Here is a 27,742-nt window from a genome sequence, read left to right as displayed (position 1 = left end):
CAAGTAAGAAGTAAACCATCAAGTTGAATAACATCTTTAGCTTCTTTTTTATTTTATCCCCTAAGTATAATTGACCATGCAAAGATTTAATCCTGGCTGGAAAAAAAAAGGCTCAGATAGAATATGAATCCAGTGACAGACATTAAAAAAACATTACTGTTATTTAATATGAAAGAAATTCTTCTTTCTCTCTCTCTTCAATGTCCTTTTCTCCTTATTCCAATTATCTGCTAAATTACCCATAAAATACGCTATTAGCTTATCTCATACCAATATGAAATTGCAAAATAGAAAAAAAAAAAAAGGCAACTAAAAACCTTAGTTCTCCCAAATGGGAAAAGTCACTAAGAGTGAGTTGCAACTCCACAGCCTCTCCTGTGTAAGTTCTCTAATTCAAAAGCAATTTGTTTTTCTGAAGAAAGATCATAAACCCCTGGCTGTCTGAGGACACTTCAAGGTCACGGTCCCTGACCTCAGTTGGGCCCTTACTGTCTGACAGGTCTCTTATACACCCTTATTGAGCCTCATCTTGATCACAACTACTGCTTCGAATCTTTTTCCTCTCTAATTCCCAACTTCACTCAAGCAGACAAACCATCTCCCAAGTGCAGAAAACACTAAAACCAACCACACGCACACAGCAACTCCATCAGCTTCCCTCCCACCTCCCCAAATTTCGGCTGCTGCTGAAGAAAAGATATCCCACTTTCTTGTCAAGGAAAATTCTTCCACCAAAGTTCCTCCATTGTTTCACTATGGCTCCTGGTCTTTCTTCAATTCCTCCAGCCCTTTGGGATCCTTTTCCTGTTTTCTCTAACAAGCTCAGATGGGCTCAGTTCTAAAGTAAACTTTCATCAGCCCTGCTCCTCTCTCAAATTCCCATCCACTCTCTTGCCACCAGTTTCTTGAGTTAATCAATATTTTGTCTTCTACAAATTATTCTCTACCCAATCACATCTTAAAATTCTAAAAACTGGCTTTTGCTCTCAATCATCTACTTTCATGTCTTACAACAGGACACATTTATTCATTCAGGAACTACTTTGGGAGCATGCACTATGCTTGGTGCGTGGAATACCATGGTGACTTGGCCCTCACAATCTAGTAGGGGAGACAGCTAAGAAACAGGTAAAATAATAAAAAATACTTGCAAATAATGAGGTATGATATGAAGGAAATGAAAAAGTAGGGTGACAGATGACAGCAAGGGAATCCTACCTACTTGGGGAGAGTGGTCAGGGAGGTTTCTCTGAAATGGTGACCCAAAAAAGCCAATTGTTCTAAGAATGAAAGGTGACCCTTTAGAATAGAGCAATCAGTTCTACAAAGACTTGAGGAAAGAAAGAGGTTGGAGCTTTTGAGGAATGATCCAGTTCATTTCAGCAGGCAGGGCATAAAGTGAGGAACCAGGGACTCTGAAAATACACCTACTGGATTCAGTAGCCCACCGTGTGAGACACACAAAGCGCGAGTCATTCTGAATGAGATGCAGGGCTGCCTACTTTTTCTCTCCCACCACAGGATCCCTCACAGATTCTGCAGAGTATCTTAGGCACCTTTGATTTTCATATACTAGGCTTTGAAATACACATGCACACACTTCGCAGCGTAAACCATAAATTTCACCAATTTTTTTCTAGTTAACTACTTTTTGTCTTTTGTCCTCCCTCAATTATGTGCTCCTTTATGCAAACTCTGGACTAAATTTTATTTGATAAAAGCTGTACCACTACAAAAAATTTATTTTTTTTACAAACTCCAGCATGCATTGAATCAGATTATTCATAGATAGTTTAGTAATTCTCATATTACAGATGTAAAGTGCACGTGGACAAGCCTACAATAGTACTGTAGCTTCTGAACAAATCGAATATTTTAAGCTTGCTTTTATGTTTTTTATTACAGATTCTCAGACCGTAGAAAGACTCTTTAAAAAATCTTGTACAGACGCGGGTGAGCTGGAGATAAAAATTAAGTTCTAATTTACAAATTACTTGGAAGCGAGGAAGTTATTTTTTATTTATATACACATATATATTCTTGCTTTTAATTATTTTTTATTAACTAAAATACTTGCTATGAAGAAAGATAGATTGAAAGACTATTAAGTAACATCCATAAAAGTTAAATTCTGGAAACTGTTATTCAGAAATTTCTGTAGCACTTAATTTGGGGAATTAAGAACATTTTTCCAGGGCTTACAGGATCTCTCCATAAATTTCTCTCTTGAAAGCCTCCAGATTGTTCTTAATGGAGCAAGAAGTTGTGCTACTTGTTTATGCAAGTATCAGTTGTCAAACAAGATAGTGTAACCAGAGAGAAATAGCTAGAAAAGGCAAAAGAGGAGCGTCTGTTGCTTGGGATAATACGTAGCATTGGCAGAGGCTGGCTTGTGTTCCAGGTACTGTTCTCAGTACATTAGAGATGTTAACTCATTGGTTCTTCCAAAACGCCCTGTGCAGTAGCTGCTATGTTATCCGTAGTTTACTCACGAGGGAGCTGAACTACAGAGAGAGTAAGAAATTTACCTAAGGTCCCTCAGCCAGTAGTCAGGATTCAAATCCAGGCGCTTGCTTTGTCCCTATGCTCTTAACACCGTGTCATACCATCCCTGCAGAGCTGCAGACCATCCCTCTGAAGCAGGGTGCCGATGATCACAGCTCACTCAACCCAAGACCAGTCTTTACAGTTGCTATGTCCTTATGTTTTAAAAATTATCAGTAAGGGGCTGGCCTGGTGGCGCAGCTGTTAAGTATGCAGGTTCCGCTTCGGTGGCCCAGGGTTTGCTGTTCAGATCCCGGGTGCAGACATGGCACCACTTGGCAAGCCATGCTGTGGTAGGCATCCCACAAATAAAGTGGAGGAAGATGGGCACATATGTTAGCTCAGGACCAGTCTTCCTCAGCAAAAAGAGGAGGATTAGCAGCAGATGTTAGCTCAGGGCTAATCTTCTTAAAAAGAAAATAAATTACCAGTAAGTTTTCCCTCTCAAACAGTATCACCCACACTGTCAGTGACCATGTCTGAGATTCTATCATTAGTAGCATTGTATGGTTATTTGTGTAACTCTCTTTCCTCTCCATCCCTGTCTTATCCAGTAAATTCGCTGAAGGCAGGCTTCATGTCTCACTCTTCTTTGTATCTCCCTGAGGTGCCTAGTGGCATAATGCCATACACACAGTTAAGTACAAAAGTAACTTTCTACGTACAAGGAATCTAAATTATCTTTGGGTCTTAAAGGAAGTTTCTCTTCAAGCATCCTAGAGGGGCAAAGTGGGTGGCAACGTGAAACCAGTATCAGCCAGGACCTGAGCAGGGACAGTTTATCAGATGACTTTGGAGCCATCACAGCAGAGCACAGGATCCCAAGGCAATGCTGCAGGGAGGCAGACAGGCTGGGCCAGCTGAAGCAGGAGGTGAGGCGGCCATCAGAGAGAAGCTCCATGGGCTCTGCCATTCCTAGGGCTGACCCTGGAAACAAAATGCACCCTCTCCAACACCCACCCAGAATCCCACCCCAATCTTTGATCCAAAGAATCAGTTCCCTCAGACATTACAGCACTTTTGTGCCGTGTTCTCATTTCCATGGAGATTGGACATGGTGCCCTCTACTGTACCACGAAATCCCCACAGCTCCTTGGAATCTCTGGCTCCATCTCCTACTCTTACCTCCTGGCTCACTCAGCTCCACCCTTGGCACTCCTGCCCAAGCGCTTTGCCCTGCTCTGGGCCCTGCCTGGCTGGCGCCGTTACCTCCTTCTCTGAGGGCCTCCTCTAAGCACCCTATTTAAAATGACAGCTGCCCACCCCCTACACTCCATGTCCCCCTCACTTGCTTTATTTTCCTCCATCCTACTTCCCTACTTACCTACGTACTACATGTTTCACTAACTTATTTTGTTTATTGTCTGCCTTTCTGCACTAGACTGACATTCCATAAGGCCAGGTATTTTTCTGTGTTTTGGTCACTACTAAATCTCTTATGCCTGGAAATGTTGACATGTCACAATTATTTCTTGACTGAATGAAGTTTCCTTCACCTTTACTAATGATTCACTACCACCAAAGATACTTAAGCACCTGGTATGTGCATAGAAATAGATAAAGATAGAGATGAATACCCACAGATAGACATGAAAACAAATGTATACACATATGCATACACACACATACACACTCCTGGGTAGTATATGAAATATATTAAGAACATGGTTAATATTAGACACTGAGTGTGCTTGGAATAAAAACAGCACATCCTGGGAAATAGCCTAACTCACTCTCTATCCTGTCAGCTTATTTTCCTAGATGTTTACACTGGGGCACACATATCCTGAATGTTATCACTTCTCATTCTGAGGATAAATATATAAAATCAGGAAATAGAGGTCTTCTTCTACTTCTCCAGAAAAAATTAGGTGGTACTGCCGTTCTACCCACCCTGAATCAGGCCTCTCGCTGGGCACCCATCTGCTGCCCAGTACGTTTGTAATCACCTTTTGACTCACCCCAGGCTTGCTGCCAGCTCCCCACCTCACCCACTTCCTTTCCTAAGTCTCTTTCTCACCAATCAATATGAGTAAGGCCCTGGGCTGGCTCCACCAGGACCTTAAATAAAGTCACTCCCACGTCACCAAGGCAATAATCACTCCTTACACAACACTCTTTACGCTGCCCCACTGGATCCTCATTTTCAGGGAGCAAATGCAGAGTGAAAAGTAATCACAAAAGCCTGCATGAACGCAAATCTGTTCGCACCTGGATATTGCAGGGGACCGGGTTGCTTTTATACCCTAAGCATATCTCCAACTGACACTTCCAGGAACATTAAGAAGTGCCAAATGGGTTTAGAAAAAGTGATTTTGGTGCAAGGAAGAGAGCCAAAACTGAGAACTCTACTCAAACTAGGGCCCTGGGGAAAAGGGGCTGGAAGATTCCATGATTCCAAAAGTGGCCAAGAAACACAGGAAAGCAACTTGTCTTTTACAGAGACCTGGTAGAGAAAACCAAAATAAAAAAACATAGTCTTGTGAAAAACCAAAACCCTATACCTGTCCTATGCGTGGGTGTGGAAAGGAAGTTTACACTATCCTCATTGTGCTGGAATCTTCTAGAGAAGATCAAGTAATGTAAAAGTGGCCCTGGACTGCAGAAACCACTCAGGCACCTGCCACACACAAATTCAAAACTCCTTTTTAGAAACCTGTCTACAACCCAGCATACTGGACTCCTACAAAAAATAATCCCAACGGTCAATGAGTCCACAAATAAAAAGTATAGACCATTGGAAAAAAATGTCCCCCCAAGGGAGAGTCACCAAGCAAAACATGTAGGTTTGTTTAGCACTGCCAATTCAAATAAGTATGTTTAAAATTATTAAAGAAATGTTTAAAAGGAAAGAAAGAATAAGGGTAGGATGTTATAAAAACAAACAGGTATATTGAGAAAGAACACAATAAAACTTCTTGAGATGAAAAATAAAACCATTAAAAAAAGGTGATCCATGAATGGCCTGGGGAAAGTGGAACATCACCCTGGAATTCCCTGGAAGCACTGAGGTGATTCCATTTACTTTCTATAAAAGGGAAACTTTCCCAGGCTGTCAAAAGGACAGCACTCTGCCCCAAATTTAGCTATAAGAAGGCATAATAATTCCCTTGAAAGCCCCAGTGGCGTTATGCTAACAGAGGTACGACATAGGAGGATCCCGACTCAGCTCCAGTTTACACAACTTCTTGTCATAACATAACGCTCTGCCTAGTGAACACACAGACATCCTCGGAAGCAGGGCTTTGAGGATGGCAAGTCTAGATGCTGGGGCAGATACTGAAGGTATAAAGATGGAAAGAGGCTCTTCTGGGTCACATTATTAGATGGAGGAAGCACGAGCTTATTTCTTCTCCTCTTCCATTAAGCACTGAACAGGGGTATGACCTTGGAACTACTTCTTTCGTGGACTTTTGAAAACCAGACTGAGTAAACAATGCATTTTTGTGGCCATATCTTGGATGCTGACTTGTGGTTGGAAATAAAATATAAAACTCTTTGTACTTACCCAGCACCCCAGAATTCTGGCAATTAGCTAGCATAAACTGGCCCCCTGGGCACCACTTCTGCATTGGTAACTTCCTTCTTCTGGGATTAATAAATCTTTGTGGCATTATTACCTAACCTGAAATGTTCCTCCTGAGTGCCTTGCAAGAGGAAAGATCGCCACAAAATCAGAACCTCAGAGTGGTGTGCAAAGCTCCCTCATGAAAGCTGTCATTTTTAAAAACTGTGAAGTAGTTCGGTCTACAGTTCCACTGAAACTTGTCGTGTTTCTGAGTGACAAGATGTCAAAGGATGTACCATTGTTTCCGATATGCTTTGGGTATTAGTTTTTTTAAGTTTAATCTTTGTTGGATCACGTGTGCCAGAATAAATATTATATTACTTCATACACGGTCTCTAGTTTACTCTAACTCAGAACATGAAGTTAGTCAACAAAAAGAGGCAGTTTTGCCAAAATTCAGTAGCATATACTCTTTGAAATGGTTACAAAAGTAACACCCAAAACCAATAGAAAGAAAAATTTCATTTTTACTTATGAGAGTAATTTTTTTTAAAAAAGTATGCTTTTTAGTGAGGAAGATTGGCCCTGAGCTAATATCTATGCCCATCTTCCTCCGTTTTATATGTGGGATGCCTGCCACAGCATGGCTTGATAAGTGGTGTGTAGGTCCATGCCTGGGATCCAAACCTGTGAACCCCAGGCCACTGAAGTAGAGTTGCAAAATTAACTGCTATGCCACCGGGCCAACTCCCAGATAAGACTAATCTTCAAGTCATAAATAAGATGTCCATGTATTCATTTGAAATTACAAAAAAATTCTATCCATAGATTGGCGCTTCAGAAACAAAAATCAGGGGCCGGCCCCGTGGCCGAGTGGTTAAGTTCACACATCCTGCTTCAGCAGCCCAGGGTTTTGCCACTTCGGATCCTGGGTGCAGATATGGCACTGCTCATATCAGGCCATGCTGAGGCAGCGTCCCACATAGCACAACCAGAGGCACTCACACTAGAATCTACAACTATGTACTGGGGGGCTTTGGGGAGAAGAATTAAAAAAAAAAGAAGATTGGCAACAGTTGTTAGCTCAGGTACCAATCTTTAAAAACAAACAAACAAAAAACAAAAATCATCTCAATGCTAGTTCTAGTATTTTAAACAAAGTGACTTGAATGATTCCATATGGAAATCTTCTTATACAATATCTGCATTTCAAGCCCTGGATACATTCAAATATCGCTCAAACCATTTTTACACCCTCAGAAAATTCACCAAATTTATCAAATGGTTTAATACTTATAGTAATTAGTTGGTAAATTTCTTGTTCTAGAGACTTTTCTTTGGCAACCCAACATAGAATAGGAATAATAGAAAACTGGTTTAGCTGTAATTAAGGTACACTTCTAAAGTTACATCCTAAGTATTCACTGAATTGGAACCCATTTTTCCTCATCGTGCAGTCTAAAAGCCTATAAATAATGAACAAATGTGATCTCTTCCCATAAGCACAGATTAGAAAAACGCAATGTGGTGAACACAGCAAAGCTTAGTCTTGAAAGGATGACGAGGTCTTAAAGAAATCAGGAAGAAGGTGAATGGGACTAGTTTCTTTTCTGTTTGCTTTCAGGGCTGACCTATTGCTGAGGACTAGGAGAATAAAGTTATTAGAAAATGAGTCATATGGAAAACACAGGCAAACAGAAGAATACTGAGAAGAGGAGTACGTGTTATTCTTTCACTGGTACTTACCATTAAGGATAAAACTTAAAAACTGGATAATGCAAAGTGTCCCAGAAAGATCATTTGTGAAAGCAATAAGTGATTATATTTCCTTAAATAACAATCATGGAAGCTTTTTGGAAACCGCAAAATTACTTAAACTCTGATTTTTCTTTTTAAAGATTTTTTATTTTTTTAATTTTTTATTTTTTTCCTTTTTCTCCCCAAAGCCTCCAGGTACATAGTTGTATATTCTTCGTTGTGGGTCCTTTGAGTTGTGGCATGTGGGACGCTGCCTCAGCATGGTTTGATGAGCAGTGCCATGTCCGCGCCCAGGATTCGAACCAACGAAACACTGGGCCACCTGCAGTGGAGCACGCGAACTTAACCACTTGGCCACGGGGCCAGCCCCTAAACTCTGATTCTTTAAATCAATTATTTCATTTGGAGAAATGATGTAACAGAATCAATTGGTATAAAAGAAACACACAAGCACACTCAAGGCAAATTTGGAATCATAGATCACAGAAGGATTATTTTTGATCTTCCAAGAAATATATTCAATTATATGCACAAGAAAATTTGAGGTCTCGGAAAGTTACCTTTTACTATGTGACAGATGAGAAAATTATCAGCATAATAGTACTTTCTTTTTGAGCCCATTTGCTTAATAGCAAGGCATATTTTCTGCTGTAGATTCAAAATATTAAAATGTATGGTTTTTTGCTCATTAAAGAAAACTTCATGAACTTCAAAGTACTATATTACATGATACAGTATGCCATGTGTTATATTTACCAAGATAATATTGACATGTAATATATTTGCTATTTCCATAATACTTTGGTATTCATTTACCACTGTTTCTTACAAAACATTTCAGCATACAGATGGCTAGGTAATAAGATAGAAAACTCTAGTCACGACTGCAAGACAAGCTGCTTACACTGGGTAGGAAAATAATGATATAATCGTTTTTAAAGAAGGAAAAGTGAAAAAAATTATCAGAAGAAATTTCATAGAACTGAAGTCAAAGTAAAGCTATCTCAGAAGATAGGAGCAGACTTTTTAAAAAGTCACTTGCATGCACAGGGAGGAATGACAGCTTCTGACAGCATCTCTGCTTGTTCAGGGATCCACCCTAAGGAGTATATTTGTCATGTAACAATATTGACTCTAGGGTCAGACTCCAACTGCAAAGGACACGTCTCCTTAATGTATTTGAAATCCTTCTTTCACATATGGTTAAAGTAGTCACTAGATCCAGATATATTTTTTTAAATGATCCCTGTTTCCAGTGTATCCAAATTCATTAATTGCATTTTACTTCAATGGGAAGTTTTAAATATTTATGAGCTTATGCACTTAAAATTCCAAAAGAATGGTGTTAATGTTTCCTTTATGACTATCCATCTTTAAAAAGGTAGAGTTCATGGGGAAATCACTCATCCACTTTGGAGGTTCATACACTATAAGTTACTTTTCATTCCTCCTTCCCTATAAGGTCCGCCTCTACAATGATCTCAAAGGATTTCTGACTGTAGGCCTTTATTCAGGGAAAACAAGAGACTTGAACGGCTGTGAGACCAGGATTCCTTCCAGCTTAGCACAAGCTATAAAATTTCTGATACCCAGGAAGAAATATTAGATTGTACTATAAAACAAGTGCAGAGACCTAAATGCCAAATTCTAAAGCTCTGGGCTCCTTGACAATGGCTGCACATAGAGACTCGAACTCTGGAGCAAGAGTTTTTAACCCGGGTCTATGGATCCCGCAAAGGGCTCCTTGGATTAAGTTTAGTATATAAATGAGCCTTCTGAAATAATTGTAAAAGTATATGTGTGTATGTGTGCATTTTTCCTGCAGAAAACTTCTTTGATAGATTTCATTATCTAGACCTTATAATTTATTGTCTGAATCACAATACTTTTGAGAGTAAAAGCAGATATTCTCAATTATTGTGCTCAGCAACAGGCTTACACTGAAACCATTTTGGGCAAAATGAGAGTATAGTCACTTTATTCACGACCCTAGAAGGTAATACCCTACTGCACCAGAGAATTTAGCTTTTCATTATTTCAACACAAGTGCCATTCATAAATTTTGGTTTGAGGCAATTGATTTTTATACAATCAGATGTAATCTCCAAGTGTCTGGCTACAAGTCAGACAGCTTTGGAAAGCAATCAAATGCTTTTAAGCCTCAGGTACTCTTCTCTAGCCCTAAATTCTCACACCAGCATCTCATACTGGCTGTTGCTTTGTGATTTGCAGTTCCTATTAAACTTGGATTCTGGGCATAGCATATCCTGGATGTCTTCATAGTGTCTCTCTGATTCTTTTTGCGCTTTCCAAGCACCTCTTTTCCTCACCCTCCTAAATGGATGAGTGTTACCAAGGTTTGGTGCTGAGCCTTCCGCTCCACACTTGCCCTTGAGAAACTCATCTAATTGTACAACTTTAAGTATAACATATCAATGACTGGTTCACAGCCTTTATTCCATATCAGAGTACCAAATTTTAGACCCAGGAAACTTGGTCCACCCTAGGGGCAAATCTGCTCCCTCTTCACTAGACCCTAGAAGGAACAGAAATAAGAATAAAGCTGATGAGGTTATTCAAATCCATGGTATTAAGACTTCTATGTGAAGTTGAGGAATGAGATTTGAAAATATTGGAATAACCTTTACACATTTGTTATTTAAGTATTTGTAAGATATAAGAGAAGCTTATATTTCAGAAATCTGAATATTAGCCTGTGACTCTAATTTAAATTGTACCTAGAATTAGGATTTTAATTTGGAAAGGATAATATATTTGCTTGTTTGTGAGCCATATTTACCTGATTAATAGAACTCAAATTACTATCCAGCAGTTTTTATTTATGGTATTTATAAGAATTGCTAAAGTGCTTAGAAAGGTTTTGCTAATTATGTTTGCAAATCTGCCCTATTGGGCCTTTTAAAGTTTAAAAGAATTAGATGTATTGGTATTAAATCTGTAAATGTAGTTAAAAATATTTAAGGGAATTTTATTAAAGAAGTAGATAAAGGGGCTATTTAATAGATTGAATTTAATCTATTGAAATGTAATCTAATTTAGGTGAATTTAATCTATTGAAATTTAACTTAATGAAACATCAAGAAACAAGTTCTAGAGATCTGATGTATAGCATTGAGTTATAGTTAACAATATTGTATGATACACTTAGAAATTTGTTCACAGAGTACATCACATGTTATCTGTTATTACTGCAATAAAAACAAGTGAAGAAGAAACAAGCTAAAATAGATTTTCCATTTTGTACCAAGTTACCATATTCAAAACCAAAATATTTTTGTATGCTTTATACAAATATTGGAAATTTATGTAATTTTAACCTTAAACTTGTAGATTTAGAAAGAACTAGGTGTTAAAGTTTTGCCTTTAACACACTGAATAGCAATTAAACCCCAAGAAGTGGGAAACAGTTATTTTTGTACACGGAAGCCCCCCTCAGACATTAAGATAAATTCAATGGCAATCAACTCTTCCTAAAGGTGAAATCACTAACGCTCTGTGTCTACTTCTCTAAGCTAGATTTCGGGGAGAGCTTACTTATTCCGCAACTTGGTTTGCAGTTCGATGTATGTTTTTGAAAGCTCCTTTAGAGGCAAAGTCCTTGAGGAGAAGAGACTATTCTCATTTTCCTCTGCATAAGGCTCCTCACTATTCAACTTTGTGAGGTTGATGTTTGCTTACAGTTTTATCTCTTTACTTCCTGACATCAGAGGGCAGCTTGGTACCCAAAAGGAATATTGGATGAACTACCAGCAATTACGGAGGATTTTAGAGCCTCTCTTTACTCATCAGTTTTGTGTCTCTGGGTCAGTTTTGTCCACCCAGCTGAGCTTATTTATTTTTCAAAGAAAATAATGATGTCTGATGAGGTTGTTATGATGACAAATTAATTTTTCCGATAATATGAGTTGAAAGTTTAAGTCTTATGATAGGCTGTAATTAAAGAGGAATCAAAGATCCTGCTGCCATGGAGTTAGTAAAGTAAATAGACTTAATATTAGTTAATAGATTGAGACCTAAATAATTATAAGACAGAGAAGCGAGTGACACATACTGAAATAATAACTAACATTTTGAAGTGTTTACTACATGGTATGTACCATTCTAAGCACTTTACCTCAATTGTTTTATATAACCTTCCACGGATACTATAAAGTAGGTCTTACTATCCACACTTTACAACTAAAGTACAGAGAGATTAAGTAATTTGCAGAGGTTAGTAGAGTATGCAATTGTCATAAAGTTAAATTTGAACTTGACCAACCTGAATCTACAACTTGCCCTCTTAAACACCTTAGTACACTTCCGCTTGAGGGTGAAGTGTAAACTCATAGTAATGGCATTCAAGGCTCCAGGCAAATAGCCCTAAAACACCTTTCTAAATCTATTGTCTATCAGACTAGTCCCATTAAATATTCAACAAACGTACTTTGCAAATTCTTATCACGTCTCCATCTGGAAATTTTGCTTTCTACAACCAATTTGAGCATTGTATTGGATAGCAATCTCTACTTCCTTTGAAAAATAATAACAGCTGATGTGTATACTACTTATCTGTCGCTTGTTGCATGCTATTCTCATGTAGATGGTTAATCTTTGGAGAGGTTCTATCTTAATTCTTCAATCAGATCTAAGTAACCTTAGGGCAGGGACAATGTCTTCAACTGCTTTGTGTTTTCTCATGCCATGGCTTAGCACCATGAATTATAGTTATCTATGTATGAGGTCTGGTGACCTCAATAACTGACCATGTCTTTTTCATCTCTATATCTTTAACGGCTGGCATAATATTTGCTATATAAATAGGTTCAACGAATATTTGGTGAAGAAATGAATGAATGGGTGAAGGAATGAAATAATAAAGTCGAGTACCCAGCGCATACTGGATACTCAGTAATTGCTAGTTATTATTATTATAAGTCTCCAAATTTTGGAAATAACCTACTTTAAAATCTGCTTGATTAAAAACTGCTTGAATAAAGCCTCTATAATTATGATGACACAAATGTATAAAACACAAATGGATAGCGTCCACTTAATTAGGCTATTGTTAGGTTCATCAGCACTAAACTTAGTTTCACTTACCAAACATTATTTTACATATCACATTATCAAATCCTACTCAGAAAAAAAGTGAATCAAAAATATCTACCTAGTAACAACAAATTTTTACAATACCAGGCAAATCCCAAAGACTGATCACATGACATCACTGTTAAAAGTACTGAAGTTTAATAACATATAAGAAAAACTTGTACCACCTACAAAACCCTAGTTGCTTCACGATCAAGACAGATCTGTATGCCAAGGATGCCACAGTCACCATGTGTGTGTAGGGTATGTTCTGTTAATTACTTTCTCCCTGCCATACCTTAGCCACTATGACAAATACTGGGTTTTTATTGACACAGGATTAGGCACAGAAGTACGGCAGAATATATGATATCATTTTAATTAATATAAAAAAACCAGAAATGTTTTTAATTAGCAAGTGTTATGGGCTGAGCTGTGTCCCCCAAAAATTCACACGTTGAAGTCATAAACCCCAGTCCTTCAGAATATGACCATATTTGGAGATAGGGTCTTTAAAGAGGTAATTCAGTTAAAAATAAGTCATTAGGATGGGCCCTTATCCAAGATGACTGGTGTCTTTACAAGAGGAAATTAGCACACAGACAGGTACAGAAGGAAGAGAGTGTGAAGACATAGGGAGAAGATGGCATCTAGAAGCCAAGGAGAGAGGCCTCAGAAGACATCAAATTTACTGATCTTCGATCTCAGACTTCCAATTTACGTTGTCTCACCCACCTCATCTGTGGTACTTTGTTACAACAGATCTAGCAAACTAATACGCCAAGTACTTTCTCATTTCTCAATTCATTAAAATCTTACTTAACACTCAAAACAGTCATGGATGGTAATATTATCCCCATTTTACAGATAAGGAAACCGAGTTTCAGTGTTGTGAAATGATGCAGGACTCAGACTGGAATCTTGTGGCTCTGAATCCTGCTCACTGGGGCCAGCCCCGTGGCCAGGTGGTTAAGTTTGTGCACTCTGCTTCAGCGGCCCAGGGTTTCACTGGTTCGGATCCTGGGCACAGACATGGCACCACCCATCAGGCCATGCTGAGGTGGCGTCCCACATGCCACAACTAGAAGAACCCGCAACTAAAATATAGAACTGTGTACCAGGGGATTTGGGGAGAAAAAAGCAAAAAAAAAAAAAAAAGATTGGCAACAGTTGTAGCTCAGGTACCCATCTCAAATCCTGCCCACTTTCCACTCTCAGCAGGTGATGGACTAGAGGACACCTGGGCTTTGGTCCCAGCAATTCCATAAACTAGTTGTGGGACCTTCAGAGATAATTAACGTTTTAACATCTTTCTTTTTTCATCTGCAAAACGAGGGGATTGAATTGAATATTCTAAGGGCTAAATTACACTAAGGATCTATATAAAAGCCTTTCCAGTTTTAAAAGTTTAGCTCAAATCATTGTTTTCAGTCAAATTCCTAAAGAAATTCTCTCTCATTTAGAATTGAAAGAAAATTAAATATTTTGGGAATCACTATTTTGCCCATGAGTATTTTGACTCTCTCAATAAATGTAAATTTAGTGAAAATGTTTTGAACCATCATGATCTTGACTCATTTCAAAAGTTATTTTTATAGGGCTTGCATCCATCCCATTAGTTAATTTTCTATTGTTAAAGATTTCTCCATTCTGCGCTTTTAAGGACTGTACATAGCTTCATGAACAAAACTCAGGATTGAAATTTTTTACAGAAAATGAGTTCTGGCTTAAAATCTTTAATGAATAATTGCATAATCTTGAGTGAAAAAAAAGTAGTTGCAGGCCTTAGTTTCTAGGTCTGAAAAATGGGGTAAATGGCCTCCTGTATGCCTAGCAGGAAAGTTTGCTATTCAGTGAGAGGATATCTGTGAAATACCTTTGAACTCTTTGGATGGAAGTTGCTGCATATATTCAACTACAATATAATTAATAAAACTCATAGCGTTAGGTATCTTTGTTCAATAACTTCCTCAGTTTTGAAATATTATGTGAGTGCCTGATTTGTATTTTTTTCGTACCAGTAGTGAATGTACATTTTGTTTGCCAGAAAGAGGGAAGTATATTACAGGAAACAATTTGTACCATAATGCAGGATAGCAGAGTCGATGGCTGTAGAGGTTAGAAGCAGTGAATCATCTCTGGTGTGTTTTTAACTAAATAAAGGCAATCTGCTCAAGGGGGAGAAAAAAAAAATCTAGAAACCACACACTCCATCCAATCACGTAAAGACAAATCAGCCTTCAGGCAAATCAAATGTCTTCATTTAAGCTTACCTGGATTTGGCATTCTGCCCATCTTTTTCAAATCTCTGAACAATACGCTTTTACAAATAGTTAAAAACATGCATACTGGAAAGCATACACTTTGCAATGTTCTCTTTAAAAACAAGGAACTCTTCAGCCCAGGGGAGACAATTGCCTGGGAAAAGGAAAGCTCCTTTCCGAGTTTGCAACATGTAAATATGAGATTAGTGGGTGGGATTGAGGTGTGCTCCGGGGCATAAATAGAGGCGCCCGGCTGAGCCAGCACACTAGGAAGCTTGGACTGCATTGAGGCCACCTGGCTCACACGGACAGGTGGGTGGGGAACTCCAGGTAAGGCTCCTGACAACAGTGCTGGAAGGGCACTTGTTAGAGTGAGCTTTGGCTCTGAATACTGGGTATAGATGCAGGCAGTCAACAGGCAGAGAAATGCGAGGTAGTTGCAAGGGCAATGAAGGGGGATTTGGAGAGGAAATAATGGAATTTCCACCAAAGGCTTACTGGAGCCTCTCTTTGGTCAGAGCTGTATGTCCCCGAGCTGGTTCAAGGTGATGCTTTCTCCCTTAGGAAAGGAGAGGTTTAAGAGTGGGTGAACTCTAGTTTTCAAGCCAGGGACGGGGCCCAGGGTCTTCTGTCTCAGCCACAGTCCCTGGTCACCATCTAATGCTCTGCTTCTGTCTCACTGGCTAAAGCAAAGTCCCACAGGACTGTGAAATCTCAGCTTGGATTGCCCACCTGAGATTGCAACTCAGAATATTATTGCAAATCAGAAAACAGTTTTCTTTTTCTGTCTGGTTTAAAGATATCCTTGTTGCTTCTTCAGTCTTTAAATTCATGGGCTAGGCTGTAAGAGGAGAGATCTGGTTGCTTTTTTTTTTTTTTTTAAAGATTGGCACCTGAGCTAACAACTGTTGGCAATCTTCTTTTATCATTTTCTTCCTCTTCTCCCCAAAGCCCCCCAGTACATGGTTGTATATTCTAGTTGTAGGTCCCTCTGGCTCTGCTATGTGGGACGCCGCCTCAGTGGGGCTTGATAAGCGGTGCTAGGTCTGCACCCGGGATCGGAACCAGGAAAACCCTGGGCCGCTGAAGCAGAGCACACAAACTTAACCGCTGGGCCACAGGCTGGCCCCTGTGGTTGCTTTTCTGAAGCATTTATGAATAGGGACACTGAAACTTCCTGCAAGTCATTCCTTCCTAAAGACAAGAAGACAGAGATATAGTGGCCATTAAAAAGTGCTGGTTTCATAGATTGCGCGTGTCTCCAAATTATCAAAATCTTCCATGGTTAGCGTTCTGTTTTGAGGTGGTTTATACAGGAAGTTTGAAGAGCACAGTCTATTCATGTTATGAAAACTCAGTAGAGTGAATCTCAAAGTCAGCTCAGAGCAGGATGTTTGTACAGCAGGAATTACGTTAGTCATCCTGCCATAAAACACGTGTAATATATCCATAGTTCCAACCAGCAAGCTGCAGAGCTGTCGCAGGGTCCTAATGGCCACTTGCACTACAAGAACCGTCAAAGGACTAAATAAATAAAATACTTCACCACCAGTTTACTATTAATTTTCTAATATACGTAGATGCTGTTTCTATAAATAAAATACAACATCAAATGCTTGTTGAGAAATTTAAAGTAGTTATTTGCCATGATATGCTTCTGAATCAACTAACATTCCAAAAGTAGTTATTCTCACATAAAAATTCTGGGTTTTTTTACGTTAAAAAGAAGTCTTTTTACTAAGAGCACTTGGAATTGTTGACTTGTGGTACACTTGAGTTGTTTCTGCAGAACTCTAGGATACAAAAGTTATCATTGGCATTTCTGTGTCTTTATGAGTGTAGAAAATGAAGAAAGTGTGTCCTTGATTTTTGCTTATTTTTTTTGAGTGAGACATTTTGTAGCTACAACTATGACATGGGTAATAATTGGTCAGTTTAATATAAGGCATTATCTGGATTTGGTAACTTAGCAACACTTTTTTTTTTCAATCAGCTAACACTTAGCAAAGATTCCCAGTCAAGGTGGCAGAACATGAGAAACTTCCTTCCTTAAAGCATTGATCTTTCATCCTGCTTCCTTTGCAGGGTTCATTTGATTGAATTCAAAACTTCCACCGATATTAGAGTTAGATATTTCTTCTTAAGCAGTCTCAGTCTTTGGCTTTACTACAATCCCCAGTCTCCAGTCTTGCATGTTTTGGTGCCTGGATAACCACAGTGGTTTGCTAGTGAAACTCACTTTGCTAGCTAGCTCATGCCGTCACTCACTCATGGATCTTATCTTCCCATTCTCTTTCCTGTTCATAAGCATCTGCTTTCCAGTAGTGTAACTTTCTCTGAGAATTAACTGTGGAATATAGGAAAGGAAAAAAAATTAACAAATAGACATCCATGGGGTTGTTTTCTCTGTGTTATGAGCCCCACAGAATATTTTTGTGCACAAAAGTGCATGCCCACAACCACTACAGAGAGAGTCAAAGAATTATTACACTGGAAGGAACTTGCACTGACGTATTTTAGTCAATTCAGAACCAATATATAGAGTTTGAGTAAATGCTACACTAGGGAAAGAGTTGTATGGGTGTTACGTCTTCAGTTAAGTGGCAAGGTTGGCAGGTTCTAAATGAAATAAGGAATCATTTTACTCAGATCTTATTCTTCAATGGCCATGTTCCCATTTTAACAGAATGCTAAAGAAATACGTAAGTTTAGGGTAATTGTTTTAGAATGGGAAGAAGGGAGCCAGCAGGGAAAAATGGCAAGGTCGCGAAGACTTGGTTCTGTGCCCATCTCATAAGTCTTCATTTCTCTGAATTTCAGATTCTTCATCCATAAAATGAGGCATTGGGGAGGTGGGAAAAGAGGATTTATCCCTAAGGTGACCTCCAGAACTAAAATTTTTTAAATATAAAATTTAAAAGTAAATTCCCTTAGCTATAAGAGTACATTCATCTGTTTATTTTCTTAAAATATATCTCTATATATTTCTATATTGTAGATTTCTAGGGAGATCTACATCATATATTTATATTTATATGGATCTCTATCCATATAGAGATATAGACAGATAGTTATACTGTGTATTCTTAGGAAAATTCTGTAGAAGGTAGTTTTTCTCTCCAATTGCATGTGTTCAATTTCACCTAAGCCTCAATCCCTGTTGTAGCCCAGAGGTGTGATACAATCTGAAGATGTTGAAGACTGCTAATTCCCTTTTGTTTTACTGACTTTTTGCTTATTTGTTTGTCTTCCATACCAGATTTGCCATGGAGAAGATTTCAGTGTCAGCATTCCTGCTCCTTGTGGCCCTCTCCTACACTCTGGCCAAAGATACTACAGTCAAACCGGGAGCAAAAAAGGATGCAAAGGACTCTGGACCCAAACTGCCACAGACCCTCTCCAGAGGTAGGAGTCAGATGCTTCTTGGCTTCCAATGCTACTTAGCTGGGAACAATTTAATCTTGCAGCTGAGAGTTGTATGCTGAACATATATAATAATTTCTACTTTCTCTAGAGGTTTTGCCTCTTCTTTAGTATGGAGTATATATTTACCCCAGTTTTACCATTACTTTTCAACAGATTTGGGTCTGAAATTATCATCACTTTACAAATCCTGGTTCATTTTGTTGTAGGTTGGGGTGATCAACTCATCTGGACTCAGACATATGAAGAAGCTCTATACAAATCCAAGACAAGGTAAAGACAAGGGTTACAGAGTTCTTTCAAAGGTCTCAAGAGCACCATCTAGTGATATTTAGTTATACATGAAAACCTACTCATTAAAAATTATCCAATCTTTCTTTTTCTTTTAAAGCAACAAACCCTTGATGATTATTCACCATTTGGATGAATGCCCACACAGTCAAGGTAATTTATTCTTCTAAATATAATCTCCTTTACAGGATTTTAGCTTTAGGGCCAGGATTTGGATCACTCATCTTTATATCCTTAGCACCTAGCACAGTTGAATAAAAAAGAATATTTTATGTAGTAAAAATATGTTTTAAAGACTTCAAATATTTCCGTGGTTTGTGTTAACCATCGGTGCATATTTTGAAAAACAAGCTCTAGGATTCATCCTTGACTTCTTGCTTTCTCTTATATCCCATATCCAGTACATCAGCATATACCATGGCTTTACCTGCAAAATATAACTAAAAGCCAGTGCCAGCTTCATGGGCATGCAAACTGTGCAGTGACACAGGGCCCAGTGCTTGGAAGGGTCCTATGCTTGGTTTAAAGCTCTGTTGCTACTGTCTTAAAATTTTTAATAATTTTTGACAAAGAGGCTTTGTATTTTCATTTTGCACTGGGCCCCATATGTTACGTAGGTCCTCCCCAAATCCAGCAACTTCCTATTGCCTCATTGCCCTGGTCCAAACCAAGATCATATCCTGTCTAGAATACAGTGACAGTCATCTAAGTGGTCCCTCTATAGTGAGCTCTCCATACAGAAGCCAGAGTGAGGCTGTTAAACATAAGTCAGATCCAATCACTGATGTGCTCGAGAGGCTTCTCATCACAGGCAAAATGGAATCCAAAGTCTTGACTATGGCCTGCATGGCTGGACGTGATCTGGGCCCTGGCTCTTTCCTTTCCTACCACTCTCCCCTTGTTTTCTCTCCACTCCATCAAGCCTGGCCTTTGGGCTTTTCCTCAAACATCTGAGCACATTCCTACCTCAGGGCTATTGCTCTTGCAGTCCCCTCTGCCTAGTTTAATAGACCCTCAACATCTCAAAATGGATCACTGTCTCACTTCAATGTCACCTCCTCAGAGAGGTCTACCCTGACCTCTCTATAGCTCTTAATCCTCTTGCTTTGTTTTATTTTTCTTTAAAGTACACATCTCCACCTGAAATTATTAGATACTTATTTGTCTACTTGTGTATAGTCTGTCTCCTACACAGGCATTTGAGCTCTATGAAGAAAGCACATTACTTTTTTTTTCACTGCTCTATTTCCAGGGCATAAAAAAGTACCTACACATAGAAGCTACTCATTAAATATGGGTTGAAAAAAATAAATGGATACATGAATAAATGATTGAGTGAATGGCAAGAATCAAAGGTAGTCAACGGCCTAGATATTACTTCACTAATCATTTGATGAAGGGACAAAGTAGAATATTGTATTAAAAATACGGTTCAACCTAAAATGTAACAGAGAATGATGGTTTTAACCAACGATGAGATGGATGCGTAATGATTTTTCTTTATATTATAGCTTTGAAGAAAGTGTTTGCTGAAAATAAAGACATCCAGAAATTGGCAGAGCAGTTTGTCCTCCTCAATCTAGTTGTGAGTTGACTTTTCATCATCACTGACATTTCTCCATAGATCATTATTTGAAAGGGATGAATTATTTTTCCTATACATCTTAGTCATACTGCATTACCTTGGATCTGTGCCAAATATCTCATCTCATTGGTTAGAGAGAAAAAAAAGATTTTATTTTATTAATAATCTATCTTGCATGTCTGTTTTCATTTAGTAATTAATAATTTTAGGTTGTCTGAAAAATACTCTCCTGCGGTCAAGATTTTCTCTGTTGCTGTAATAATTGGAAGGCTTTTGTTTTTTGCAAATTCCTTCCTGTGCCACTTTCCCCTAAGTCCTGGCTGCTCTACACCCATTCTTAGTCCCTATCTCCTCTCTCTCTGGAAGAGACAGCTCTCTGGCTGTCTAAATCTAGTCTTTCCACTTGTGCTTTAACCTCGTGCCTTCCCACCTCGCTTCACCATCACCACCTCTCCTGGTGTTCAAGCCTTCTGCCTTTGCAAGTTCTTTCTACTCAGTATACAAACAGGTCCAACTTTCCTTCCAAATGGAAACAAGCAAACAATAAACAACTCAAAAAATTCCTCTACCTAACCATATGTCCTCTTCTTTCTTTCCTTCTTGTCCTCTTCACAGTTTGGCAGGATGGCTTCTTCAAAGAGCATCCTCACCGGCAGTTCTTCCTCGCCTCCCTTCCATTGGCTCCTCTTCCTCTTTCTACACCTCAGTGTTAGTGACTTGGTGAATCTATACTGGGCCTACTTCTCTTTTATATTTTATATTCTCTATGGACAACTTCATCTACATCTGCCTTTATTTAACACCCACACACCAATAATCCCCACATCTTACCTGAACATGCAATAACTTCCAACTTGTGTACACAACCATGGTCCAGATCTCTCATAGTTAGCTTAAACTCGACATGTTCAGCACTGAGTTTATCAGTCTGGTCCACGATTGTTAAACAGCTCTTCTTTCTCTATTCCCTAGTTCACTGAAAGTGTTATTCTAGATTAGACTCTCCCATTCACCTCCAGCAGTCAAGTAGCCCATAGGTTGTGACTTCTAAATATTCTTGCTATTGGTCACTTCCTTATGAACTGAGGACCACTATTTTAGTGTCAGAATTTTTCACTTTGCCTGACTTACTGCTGTATTACTAAATGGCTCCCTGCCTACAAATAAATCCTGTTTAATCCCACATGGCCATCAGGGTAATCATTCTAAAAGTCAAGTTGGAATTATGGTACTGCTTTTAATATTCCTCCAGAGTGCTTATCTATTTATGAACAAATGCAAACACTCTGGCATGGTGTGCAAGGCCATTCATGAGCTGGCTCCTGAAGCAGTCTCTCACCACTGCCTCATGCACCCCTATCCTTCAGTCCTCCCCAAACACTTGGTCATACCATACCAGAAAGTGCTCTGCCTTTCCTCTACCTTGGCGTAATCTCTCCCTCCTCCCTGGAGTGACCTCGTTTCCCACATAACTGACTCCTAATCATTTTTTAAGATTCCTCCCTTCCCACTTCAGAAGATTCTAGTAGAGCTTGCACACTGGGTCAAATGTCTTCTCTGGACACCCACTGCACCTGCATATCCTCCATCATAACATTTCACCCACTGGATCCTCAATATTCATTTTCCTACTTGTATCGCCCAATAGACTTAAAGATAAGTGCTGTATCTTGCTACATAAATTATAAATAAAAAAATGATAAATGGGTAGATGAATGCTCAAGATAATCCTGTTTGTTTCTGTAATTTCTCCAAAAGTGACTTCTGCTTTTTTCATTAATCTTTTTCTTTCTACCTCATCCAAGCTGTCTTCCCAAACACTATAACTCATTGCAAAATTCTCCCTTCTTGAACTTTTTTGCTCCTTGTTTATCACATACATTCAGCTCTTTGCCTTATGTTCTGAGTTACATTCTGCTCTGTCTTGCTTATTATTTCATGTATATAACTTGACTCCCCATCTATATTATAAATGCTCTGTGGAAGAGATGTGCCTTACAGTACCTTAAGATACCTAGCTCAGTAATGGACACATTTTTGAGTTAACTTTGAAAATGACTGAAGAGTAATCAAACTAAAGGCTGCTTTTTTTTTTTTCAATCTTAGTATGAAACAACTGACAAACACCTTTCTCCTGATGGCCAATATGTCCCCAGGATTATGTTTGTTGGTAAGTAAAAGTGACAGTGAGATGAAACACAGTCTGAAAATTACCCAAGTGCTGCCATATCTCTTGCTCTGTCCTCGCCCACCGTCATGTGCCGCTCCACCATAGCCATGGCCAAGCTCTGGCAAGGGGCGTAACATTCCTTTAATTCGTACAATGTATTTTCATTAGAAAATGCAAGCGTCTACCTATTTCCACATTTTTTTTCTCATCTGCTAACTTTTTCTTTCCATCTTCTGCCATAAATACCTTGGAGAAGGAAGCAAGTATCCTGTTAGCTGTTTGAATGTATTGACCATCTTCCTGAATACATCAGGCCTATAAATATCTATTTTCAATCAGGAAAACTTTCAATTTGCTGTTGGATTTTTCTTTCTGACATTTTTGATAATTTTTTTTAGGCAAGTTAGGAATATAGGCTGAAAAAGAAATCAAAGGAGCCATGTTCCTTCCTGCCACTGGTACTTTTCATATGCTGTTCCCTCTGCTGAAAAGCTTTTCCTGCATCCCCCTCTGCACCCTCACGCCGCCTACTTAACTCCCCAGTCATCACTGTCATTCACTGACCTGGCCAAATCCCCACTATATGCTCTTGTGGCACCACGTTCCTCTTGATGGTCGCATTTTCCTCAGTCAGAATTCTGCCAAATTGGCTAATTTTTAATAAATATTTCCCCCCATGGGACTATAAGTTCCATGTGGCAGGGACGGTATCTGTTTCTGCTCATCATCATATTCCCAATAAGACCCTGTGGTGGGCTCTCAACAATATTTGTTAAATGACTGAACAGATGAATTGAGTTTGGCTTTGATCAAAGTCATACTGATATAAGGACGACCCATAATTAAATCCATCACATAGCAGAGATCACTCTAATCAAGAGGTTCACCTATGTAATTCATCCAAGTTCACACTAAATGTATAAACCAGAGAGAGGAAAAGCGAAGGAAGGAGGAGGCTGACCCAGAGCTAATTTTATAGGTTTGCTTTTATTAGGATTTAGAAAATTTAGAACCCTGAAATTGAACGGGACTTTAGAGGTCACCCAGTCATACTTGTGCAGAAATTCTGTTCACAGTATTCCCGTCTAAGAGCATTTTAGCCCACATTCAAGTCCTTCGGTCATAAGAACCAACTCTGAGGCAGCTTGCTCCTCCAGCTCAGTGGTTCTCCACGCTGGCTGCACGTTAAAATCACCTGGAAGATTTTTAAAATCAAGCTGCCCAGGCCACACCTCAAACCAATTAAACCAGAATCTCTGGGAGTGGGATGCAGGTATTAGTATTTTTTAAAGGTCTCCAGGTGATTCCAGTGTGCAGCCAGGATTGGAAGCCAATGGCTGGGTGTTTAAAAAGCCTTCCTGATATTAATTTATTACCAAAACTAGACCATGTGTTGTATCCTTTGCACCAACAAGAAGTATAGTGGATTTTAAGTCTTTGTTGAATAAATGAATGTCTACTTCTTGTACTTTATGTTGGTCCTAGTCCAAAATTCTGAAATGACAGAGATTGTCCACTCAAGTACCAGAGACACACTTTGCACACAAGCCAATGCTTCTCACATATCTGCTTCTTCTAGTTTTCAGGACGTGAAATTAGGTTCCTTCAATCATCTCTCTCAAGGCAAGGTTGCTAAATCTCTGGGTATCCTACTACCTCCCTCTGGATGCAGCTTATTTTTAAAATGCCTTTCTTTTTCTCATTAGCTGATAATTTCAAATTTAAATATAAAACGTGAAAAAATAGATTTAAATCTAGAGAAATATTGGTGTATATATAAGGGATGACCCCTAAATCTCTATTTTTAAAATGCCAGCTAGTTAACAATAAAGTGGAAAATAGAGACAAGACATGCTTATTTGACCTTTGCTCTTTTTTTGCTTTTTTTTTTTTTTTTGAAGAAGATTACCCCTGAGCTAACTACTGCCAATCCTCCTCTTTTTGCTGAGGAAGACTGGTCCTGAGCTAACATCCATGCCCATAAGTTTAAAATAATTCTTTAGTAGAGAATGCCAATGTTTCCACTGAAAAACACCACCCCAAATGATATATATTATCCTGTTTTCAGGTTACTATAGATAGGACAGCAGGGTTCATAATCTTTTCCACAAATAGCACTGTGCAGCTGTTGCATGCCCTCAGCCTGGCTTTGGGTATTGACTGCTGGAGGCTGGGTTGCAGAGTGGAGGGAGGAGAAACTGATCCAGTGGGACATATACCACGTTCCTTTCACATGACATGGATAAATATGTAGGCTTCGTCATGCATTGGAAGTCACTTGGAAACACAGCACTCCACTCCCTTTTGTTTTTTCTTTGTAGACCCATCCCTGACAGTTAGAGCTGACATCACTGGAAGATATTCAAACCGTCTCTATGCCTATGAACCTTCGGACGCAGCTCTACGTAAGTGTTACCTCCTTTGTACCTCTCTATTGTGAGGCAAGAGAATGCCCTCTCAGGGACACCAGAGAATCACTTTGACCCCAACTAGTCTTGTGTCCTCAGGCAAATCAGATTCACTTTGATTTCATTTTTTAAAATCTCAATTGAAGATGAATTATTTAGATTAGGTGTCGTTTTCTCTAAGAGGATTCTATGACCTTATCACCTGCTTTTAAGGTTTTTCTCTTAGGCACACTAACACACAACTCCGGCTACCACAGAACTGTGTGCAATAGTTATACTAATCTGCATGCTTTGTTAAGTACTTCCTTCCAAATAACAAAAAAAAATAGTATTATCTTGCTCAGATAATATCACAGTGCCTTATAGAAAAGGCATTTAATAACAAAGGTGAAATCCGATAATCCAGCTTGTTTAAGTTGAATTCAAGTTCAATTTTAAAGATCAGTTAGGAAAAATAGCTCAGAATAGTTGCCAAGATATTCACTTCCCCTGGGGCTGCCATAAAATGGAAAAGGAAAAAAAGAGACTCAAAGCAGATGAGGTACCTCAATGGGAGACTGTACCTACTTGTGACATCTAATTAGTCCTTCCGGGAAGAAAATTGGGTTTTGTCCTAAGAACCATTTCTGCTCAATGACTAGTGGCTGCCTAGAATTGCACTGGCCAAGATGTTAGCCATTAGCCACATGTGACTGTTGAATGTTAAATTAAAATGATTTCAAATTTAAAATTCAGTTCCTCAGTCATACTAACCATATTTCAAGTACTCAGTGCACAGGCACTGGATATTTTTCATCATCACAGAAATTTCTATTGGGTAGCACTGACCTAGAACATTATATTGGGAAGATTTTGAAGCCGCGTCTGGGCAGCAGAAAGATTATGATGGTCCATTAGCAATGCCTCAAATTGATGCTGGGAGGAACAGCGGAAGTACATCCCAAGTATTGACTAGTCTCAAAATAATAGCGTGTATCTTAATAAGACTCTGGACTCCTCAAAGGCAAGTATCTTGCTCAGATAATATCACAGTGCCTTATAGAAAAGGCATTTAATAAATATTGGAAGAGAAGTGGATTGTAATAAAGCCATTTTGCCTAATTTTAGAAAAAAATTTTCAATAAGATGACCAACTATTCACCCTATGATAAAATAGAACCCATTAAAACAATGGAGTACCCAAGTTTGGGGGGTTACTATATCTATTAAGATAATTTCTGGTGGTGTCTTGACTCTTGTAACTTTCTCCCCCACTAGTGCTTGACAACATGAGGAAAGCTCTCAAGTTGCTGAAGACTGAATTGTAGAGAAAAAACAAAATCTCCAAGCTCTTCCCTCTGTGTTAGGCCCTGAGGCTTGGAGCCAGAGGAGAGTTTAGAAGACTTTGGAGAACGCAGAAGCACTGGCGGACATGTGATTAGATGATGGTTTAATGTTACAACAGCTATTGTTTTTAAAATTTGGTTTCAAGTATACACATGTCAAAATAATACTGTATACTACCATAGTGAGCCATGATTTTTTAAAAAATAAATCCTTTTGGGGGTGTTCAAACTGTTGTGTTTTTTCCTACAACTTGGTCTTTCACAGAAAAGCTATTGAGTTCATTCATCAAATAGGATTTTTGGATACACAGAGGGGACGAAAGTACTTCAAGCAATAAAGACCAAAGACAATTGTTATCTCACCACACAACTGTTTCTCACTGGGTGACTAATGTGCAGACATGCACTTAATCAAAAGAACTATCAAACAGAATATGTTTTAGCATAAAAGAGTATGGAGAAAGGCATCCCAAGAAAATCAGGTACCTACATGAAGACAATCCACCACCTTGGCCAGAAACTCCTATGTAATGTACATACTTTATTGTTTGTTCATATAGTAATTCAATTTCAGTTAGATTTTGCTCAACTGAACACTCTCAGAGAAAGCCTCTAGGAGATATGTTTGTCCTTCACAAGACTAATTTTGTGAAAAGGTCATTCAAAGAACATCTGCACCCATGAGCACACCCTAAAGAAATCCGGAGAATGAGCCTTATAATACATTTTGTCTCTCAACGTTTTCGAGTACTGGCCTGGAATAAATTCAGTTGAATTGTTCCCACCTTCTTCAGCAAAATGTGACTGGCTGGGAGAAGAGGAAAGGGCAGTGATACCATGTTTATGGGGTAGAGATCAGAGGTCGCCACTTATCTGTAAATATTGTGAGAGGGTGTGGCATCAGATAGGGGAGCAGTTTTAGCTACTTTTAACTCCTTATACTGCCTGAAAAAAATTAGAACTGTGTATTAATTTCTACACTACATATTTAATCTCGCAATAATTGTTACATGGAATTTCTTTATTACCCAGCCCCCACTGGGGCTGTGGTGGTCTATACAATGCTTTACATATTGATTATCCATTGCTTGCCTTAACTTTCCTTTTTTTGTAATAAATTCTTTTCTGAATAGATCCTTTGGCATTATTAACTTTTCCAGGTCAGGTAATATATTTTAAATACTTTTCTCTTTCACAGTACTGTCAAAGAGCTATGCACTAATAGGTTCTGAGCAAATACTGTTGATTTAAGGACCTCCAAGCCTCAGCCAAAATATCACCAGAGGGACTAGGCTCCCCTCTCATAAGTAGGTAATCTACATGTGCTTACAACGTAAAATATTCCATTTAGAAAGCTGTCAGAGTTAATGAGAGG

General features: G+C 38.8%; 1 protein-coding gene across 2 annotated transcripts; it reads left to right on the top strand.

Annotated features, from left to right (window-relative positions):
• Window positions 1-15,428: 15,428 nt before the first annotated feature.
• AGR2 (anterior gradient 2, protein disulphide isomerase family member) lies at window positions 15,429-26,596 on the top strand. 2 transcript variants are annotated; one of them, XM_046670307.1, is made up of 8 exons: window positions 15,429-15,495; window positions 18,425-18,570; window positions 18,798-18,861; window positions 18,980-19,032; window positions 20,391-20,464; window positions 22,571-22,634; window positions 24,956-25,039; window positions 26,300-26,596. In XM_046670307.1, exons 2-8 carry the CDS (start codon window positions 18,432-18,434, stop codon window positions 26,347-26,349), a joined length of 528 nt encoding a protein of 175 aa, XP_046526263.1. In that variant the 5' UTR covers window positions 15,429-15,495; window positions 18,425-18,431; the 3' UTR covers window positions 26,350-26,596. The 2 variants fall into 2 exon arrangements, with proteins under 2 accessions (XP_046526263.1, XP_046526264.1); XM_046670308.1 differs by having other exon boundaries at window positions 15,455-15,477.
• Window positions 26,597-27,742: the final 1,146 nt, after the last annotated feature.

This window comes from Equus quagga, chromosome 8, assembly GCF_021613505.1.
Source record: "Equus quagga isolate Etosha38 chromosome 8, UCLA_HA_Equagga_1.0, whole genome shotgun sequence".
Taxonomy (NCBI): Eukaryota; Metazoa; Chordata; class Mammalia; order Perissodactyla; family Equidae; genus Equus; species Equus quagga.
This window is presented reverse-complemented; position numbering and strand designations above follow the sequence as displayed.